This window comes from Camellia sinensis, chromosome 5 (assembly GCF_055761805.1).
Source record: "Camellia sinensis isolate YWXY chromosome 5, ASM5576180v1, whole genome shotgun sequence".
Classification (NCBI taxonomy): Eukaryota; Viridiplantae; Streptophyta; class Magnoliopsida; order Ericales; family Theaceae; genus Camellia; species Camellia sinensis.
This window is the reverse complement of record NC_138965.1, coordinates 8,744,964-8,752,540: the sequence shown is the minus strand read 5'-3', so window position 1 is coordinate 8,752,540 and position 7,577 is coordinate 8,744,964. Positions and strand designations below refer to the sequence as shown.

At 29.2% G+C, this 7,577-nt stretch overlaps 1 protein-coding gene across 1 annotated transcript; it reads left to right on the top strand.

Annotated features, from left to right (window-relative positions):
• The first annotated feature begins 2,945 nt into the window (after window positions 1–2,945).
• On the top strand, window positions 2,946–6,753 carry LOC114277602 (uncharacterized). Its single transcript, XM_082868130.1, has 5 exons — window positions 2,946–3,006; window positions 5,015–5,432; window positions 5,640–5,977; window positions 6,110–6,198; window positions 6,448–6,753. Exons 1-5 carry the CDS (start codon window positions 2,946–2,948, stop codon window positions 6,751–6,753), a joined length of 1,212 nt encoding a protein of 403 aa, XP_082724256.1.
• Window positions 6,754–7,577: the final 824 nt, after the last annotated feature.

Genomic DNA, 7,577 nt, shown 5'->3' with positions numbered 1-7,577 from the left:
CGTACATCTCTTTCATAACCAATCCATATTCACAGATATATATATATATATATATCCTTTTCCGTTTCATTATCCAAACCAATTCTTAGATTGGTTCTCAATTCATTCAGACAGTTTATAACGAGACTACAACTCATGTTAACAATACTTCAATCATAATCACTTAATATGAGACTACAACTCACATCATTAACATTTCCATACTTCAATTCAAAATGAGACTACAACTCATATCAATAATACTTCAACACTTCAATTCATCTACGTCATGCAAACGTAATCAAGATTTCGTGACTTTCACCCTGGACACTCCGGCCAACTTAATTATCAATGGAGTTCATCCTCTATCTCCTCCCAAACAGGTTTGAGAGTACATCCCTATCTCCTCTCACACCTTGGAGTACATCCCCTATCTCCTCCCAAACAAGATACATATGCAATGTATTTAAACACTTATCATGTACAGTGATCAAGCAAGCACATATTCAATATGTCACTCCATCCGTCATATTCAATGACATACTCAATTGATTAGTTTTAGTTTACCTAATCATCATGCGGTGTCTACAACAATCAAGACTATCCTCCACCGATAGCCCAAAATAATTATTTCTAAACAGATAGTAAATTCATCAAACAGATAAATTATCAACATTTTCATAGGTGAGTGATTAATCAATCCAACTACACCATTTCATCTCATAACTTCCTAATTTTATTATTTCCAAACCAATTTCACATTCGCATAATTAATTTCATTAATTACACCAATGACCCGATTAGGCCCAACTAAGGCATTTTTTCCATTTTCTCAACATTGACCCAAAGGTCCAAATATCATCAATAAACATCAATAACCTCATTTTAAGACCCATATACACATGTATAGTTCAAAAGGAACAAAACCCCTCTTTATACATTTCAAGTTTTGAAACCCTAACACCCAAAATTTCTCAACTTCAACATTAAATCAAAATGACCACATGTTTATGTCAAAGGCCATAAATATGAGTAGTTATCCCTACCTCAAATAAAGAGACCCAAAGGAGATGATGAAGAAACTCGAAAGTGCTCCAAACCCACAACTTTTAGGATCAAAATGGAGGTCTTGAGAAGCTCCAACACTTTAATGAAGACACAAGGGTTGGGTCTCACTAAATCAAGATCAAAATGTAGATAGAGAGAGAGAGAGAGAGAGAGTATTCTAGAGAGAGAAGCTCTCAAATTAGGATTTTGGGGTGCTTTAGAGAGAGAGGACCAAAAAAAGTGATTCAAAAAGCTTCTTCCCGGATTGAAATACACAAAGTCCACTCGAGCGTGGAACGCCCCGCTCGAGCGTCAGACACAGACTCCCGCTCGAGCGTGAGAACGGACGCTCGAGCGTCGAAAGCACACTTCCAGCATTTGTTCTACAATAAGGTACAAATTATTTCGTAATAATTTTGTTTAAAAAATAATGTCAACTCCTGCAATTTAAATATACATTGTTTCATTATATATGTAATAATCACTTTAAAAAAATTTGTACTTGTGTTTTTTTAATTGATTGTGTTTTTTTGAAAAATAATAATAATAATTCAGTTTGTTTAGTTTGGATTTTCATGATTCACTTTTTAGAAAATTAAAATTTTTTGTTTTTCGTATATTTTTATTTTAACCGACTTTTGTTAATGTTTTAAGCATTTTTTAAATTTTTAGATACACCTAACATAAATACACTTAAAAAGTATAATATTACTTTTAAAAAAATTTGTGATTGTGTTTTTTTAACTGATTGTATTTTTTTGAATAAAAAAATGATTCAGTTTGTTTGGTTTGGATTTTCAGGATTCACTTTTTAGAAAATTAAAATTTTTTGTTTTTCATATTTTTTTGATTTCACTGAATTTGTTTAACATTTTAAGAATTTTTTTAATTTTTAGATACACCTAACATAAATACACTTAAAAAGTATAACACTTGTGAAAAGAAATCTTTAAAAAATTCACGAAATATCAAAAATATGAGGAAAAAAAAGAAAATTCAATACATTTTCGTATTCTCGTGTATGTATTTTTTATAAATATTCTATTTTTTAGATACATTTAAGTAAGGTACATTTTAAAAAGTTAAAAAATTATTTAAAATTTTAAAAATATTCACTAAAAACCAAAAAATATAAAAAATAAATGATTACGTACCCTTACAAAATATGTTTGTATAATATTTATTATATAATAATTGATTACTTATTTTTTCTATTTTCTCATAATGTAAACTTAACTTTTTTTATTTTTCTATTAATAATTCTTAATATTTTCATTTTTATATTTCTTGAGATACATAAATACGTCATATAAAAATTATAAATTCATATTTTCCGCATATGCATCTACATTGTCAATAGGTGATAGAATTATCAGATATCCCTATTTTGCTAATTTACATCCATATGTAATTGGAGCGATAAATCTTAGTTAGTCAGGTTGTTATCTGTGACTAATCATTCTGGGGGAAATATGACATTCAGAATGATTTTTGTTGATAGACAGGTATTTACAACTCTTATCATGAGATAATTGTTAAATATTTTGTTTTATATTATGTTAAAACTGTGTACTTATTACCTTTTTTCAAAAGGGAGATGCTATAACAGGAACTATATGTTATGAGGAATATGATTACTTCAAAGAACATTTAATTGAAAGAAAAATATATTGTTTTAGAGAAGTTCATATCACATTGGCTAATGAGAAATTCAAGTTAGTGCCATATTATTATAAAATGTCTTTTTCTAATGATACAACAATTGTGCACATATTTTTGATCATGATAATAATATACCACTTCAGTGATATTTCATTAAGAAATTATCACAAATTGGCCAATTTCTTCATCAAAATGTTCAATTAATAAGTATGTTACTTTTACCAATACAACAAAATTAAACTATCAAAACAATAAACATGTCAATGCTAACATATATAGATGTGATTGGCTTGGTTGTTAGTGTAACTGAATATCAAGGTATTGCAAATCATGATAATTACAAAAAAGAGATTCTACTACTTGATACAATGTATGATGCCATGACATACTTTACGAATTATATTATTTTTGCTAATCTCAACTCTCTTTTTTTTTAGTTGTAAAAACAGTTGCACATTAGTAAGACTAATTCTGTGGGATGTGTTTGCAACAACTGATGGCATGCAACTATATCATACTTTAGAAAATGATAATATTTTGTTTGCTATTAAATTAACGGTTAAAGATTATCATGGTAAGATTATTTTTCATTTACTTTTATAATACCTATATGCATATATACAGATATTGATATTAACAAATTATCTTTTTTCAATATCTAGATCCATGTCTCGCTATATGCAAATACAACAAGTTATATACTAATCATTCATTCCGTTATATTAATCATATTTAAGTGTGGTATGTTATGATTCTATAATATTAACCAATTATATATGACAATATAATTCTCACAATTATATATATATATATATATTGACATGTTTATCTAGGCTTGGTATGAATCCTATATCACAAAAGTTGGTATATTGGAATCGAAAAAATGAATTCTCAATTTCACAGTCATTGGTAATATTAAATGCTAAAAGAATTTGAATACATGATTTTGCACCTATGCCAAAGGTAAGAATTGTTATCATCTCAAGTAAGCAAGGATGGACCGAGGGGGGGCCTTGCAGGGGCGACCACTCCCCCCCCCCCCAAAAGTTTTGAAAAAATCCTCTAGATATAGTATTAAAATTACAAACATTTTTAAATTATGTAGGTTCGCCATCCCAAAGTTTTTGCAAAAAATTTAAGAACCGCCACCCCCTAAATTTTTTACTTTAAAATTAAAAATTTTAATTATTTTTTTTGATAAATACTAAAAATAATAACAATAATAATTTATTTTTTTAAGTATGATTACTTTTATTTTAAATTTAGTAATGTTAAAATAATTGAGAATTTATTTGTTAATATGTTAAAGTCCTTTTTGTCTGGTTATGATTTTTTAGTTGTTTGGTTATAACTAAATAAAATAAAATAAAAAAATAATACTCGCGTGTAACCTGTCCCACACTTGAGTTGAAAAGGTTTCTAAATTCTTATTAACCTAATTGTTTAAGCCCCTTCTCGACTTTACTCTCTCTCTCTCTCTCTCTCTCTCTCTCTCTCTCTCTCTCTCTCTCTCTCTCTAAATGATATGAAAGTTTCGAAAAGAACTCACAGGCCTCGCATCGCATTGAAACAACAAATGAAGGATTCCTTTTTCACTTTTTCATTTCTAGGTAATACTAATCTCTTTCAATTTTTTTTCATATTTATTCACTCATTTGTTGTCTAATTTTTTTTTAAATGATTAATCTCATTTTTGGAAATAACAAAAATCTTAATATACTCTGTTTGGTTGCTGAGAAACTGAAGGAAAACTAATGAAAATGAAATTGAAATCTTCTCTTGCTTTGGTTGCAAAACCAAGCATGTACTGTAGGCTTAAATAATAATAATAATAATAATAATAAATATCTTTAATTTCTCAAAGATGAATAAGCTTAAATACCTTTAATTTCGTTGCAATTCACTTCAATTTGGATGCTATTCATCTCGTTAGGGTTAGAAATTCTATTACTCTGAAGATTCTTACTGTTTACCCATTGAAAATGACATGTCCTTTGTTAGATTAGATTATATTGTTAGTGTGCTTCTTACCTAGTGAGTAACAAAAATTATTTAATAAATTTCAGGTTCATTTCTGATGGATTTTCCTCATCGAAGAAAGTTAATAGTGGGAAGAATTGTGCTTTCTTAACTCATATGGGAAAGGATCCTAATTCATCACACAAAATTGCTATTAAATCTTGCCATGATTTAACAAATCAAGCGCAACACATTTAGAAGATAGTTGAGAAACAAACTTCTCAACAAGTTACAAAAAACCGTTTGTGGTTAAAGACTACAATAGATGCTGTCAAATGGCTTACATTTCAAGCTTGTACATTTAAAGGCCGTGATGAAAGTCATGATTCTAATAATCGAGAGAATGTTATTGAATTGATAAAGCTCTTGGCATCTTTTAATGCGGATGTGGCAGATGTTGTGTTACACAAAGCTCCTCAAAATGCTTCATACTACTTGCATCGAATTCAAAAAGAAATTCTTAATATTTTCTTTGACAAAATACAAAGATTTATTCGTGAAGAGATTGATGAAGCAAAATTTTGCATTATAGTGAATGAAACTCGAGAATCAAAGAGGGAGCAAATGGCCATTGTTCTAAGATTTGTTGATAAAGATGGTTTTATAAAGGAGCGTTTTTTTGACATAGTTCATGTATTGAATACAACATCAGCAACTTTGAAAGAAAAAATATGTATTATCCTATTTCGTCATAATCTCAGTGTACAAAATATTCGTGGTCAAAGGTATGATGGTGCTAGTAATATAGGTGGAGAGTGGATTGGGCTGTAGGCCTTATTTCTTCATGACTGCCATTTTGCGTATTATGTTCATTGTTTTGCTCATCGACTCCAATTAGCATTGGCAGCGACAGCAAGAGAGGTTATACCCGTTGCCTAATTTTTTTCTTATCTGGCTCTTACAATTAATCTATGTGGCTCTTCTTGTAAAAGGCATGATCAGTTGAAAGTTGCTCAAGCTGAAAAAATTGTAGCAAAACTTGCCATTGATGAAGTTAAAACTAGTAAAGGCAAAAATCTAGTTAGGACATTGAAACGGATTGGAGATACTCGATGGGGTTCTCACTTGGGATCTATTTCCAGTTTGATAAATATGTTTGGTGCAACTTGTTCAATCTTAAGTAATGTCATCAATGATGAAGCCACCTCTACTCAACGTGCAAATGCAAATGGAGTTTATGATAAGATTACATCTTTTGAGTTTGTGTTTATCTTACATCTTATGAGAGATATTATGGGGACTATTAATGATCTTTGCCAAGCTTTTCAACGTAAAGCCCAAGATATATTGAATGCAATGCATCTAGTGTCAATTACAAAAGCACTTGTTTAGAAATATAGAGAAGATGGATGTATTCCTTTGTTAGAGAATGTTCAACTATTTTGTGGAAAATATGACATAGATATTCCTGATATGAGTGCTCATTACACATCTGGTAGAGTTCGTGTTTGTCACCAAAGAGATCACATTACTATTGAGCATCATTTTCAGGTTGAGATTTTTACAATTATATGTGATTCTTAATTGCAAGAATTGAACAACAGATTCAAAGAAGATGTGACGGAGTTGCTTATTCGTAGCTCTACTTTAGATCCTAGGGATGATTACAATTTGTTCAAAATTGAAGATATATGCCAGCTTACAAATCAATTTTATCCTAATGAGTTTACAGAGCAATAAAAAATACATTTGAAATTCCAATTGCAAAATTACGTGATTGACATCCTTAAACATCCTCAGTTTCAGCAGTTGTTGACAATTTCTGAATTGTGCCAAATGTTGGTATCAACAAGGAAGTCAACAATTTATCCTCTTGTCGATAGATTAATTCGTCTTGTTCTAACTTTACCAGTTTCTACGGCGACAACAGAACCTACATTTTTAGCCATGAAAATTGTAAAGACTAGATTACGCAACAGGATGGAGGATGATTTTCTTTCAAGCTACTTGTTAACAAATGTTGAGAAAGACATTGTTCGAGATTTTGATGTAGATTCCATCATAGATGTTTTTTATGTAATGAATGAACGTCAAGCACAACTTTAGATGCCTAAGTAGTTATGTAAAGCAAATATTTGCTTTTTTGAAAATTAATATGGATTTATTAGAACATATTCAATTGTATTTTGATAATATTTTATAATTATATACGATGAATGGAAACATCTAATTATATATTTTTGTGATATTTGGGTAGAAATTGATATTGTATATCACATGCTCATTACAAATTTTTTGATAGCATATACACTCGCCCCCCGATATTAGAATCCTGCGTCCGTCCCTGCAAGTAGTGAAAGTTAAATGATATGTATATAAATTTGTTTATAGAGAAAGATTAATTTATATTTTTTCAAATATTTTGTAGGTTTCATATTTTCGAATACTTGGGTACATCGAACGAATTGATGTTGACAACCTTTGGATTGATTTGTGCAAAAGCTACTATCAAAAAGTTGAATATCATTATGGTCACATTGTTTGTCGTCAGTGCATACATGATGATATTAATATTATAACAAGGTAATTTTCTTTAGGTAAATAATTGTTATGTATAATAATAATTCAAACTTAACAAGTGTTTTAATTTTTTATTAGGTACAATATTCCCTTTTAACAAGTGTTTTTTTTATTATTGGATATATTGTTAACAATGTGGTTCAAGACAATACTGGTTCAATAAATCTGACTATTCAAGATAAATAGACAGAATTTATCTTACGATGTCAACTATCATATTTAAAAATATGAGATCAAATGTAGGAAATTATAAAATTTATTATAAATAATTTATTCTTACCTTTTTAACCATAGTTTTATAATTTCAAAATTTTACAGGCTAATCGAGTTAGAATGATTGAACATTATAT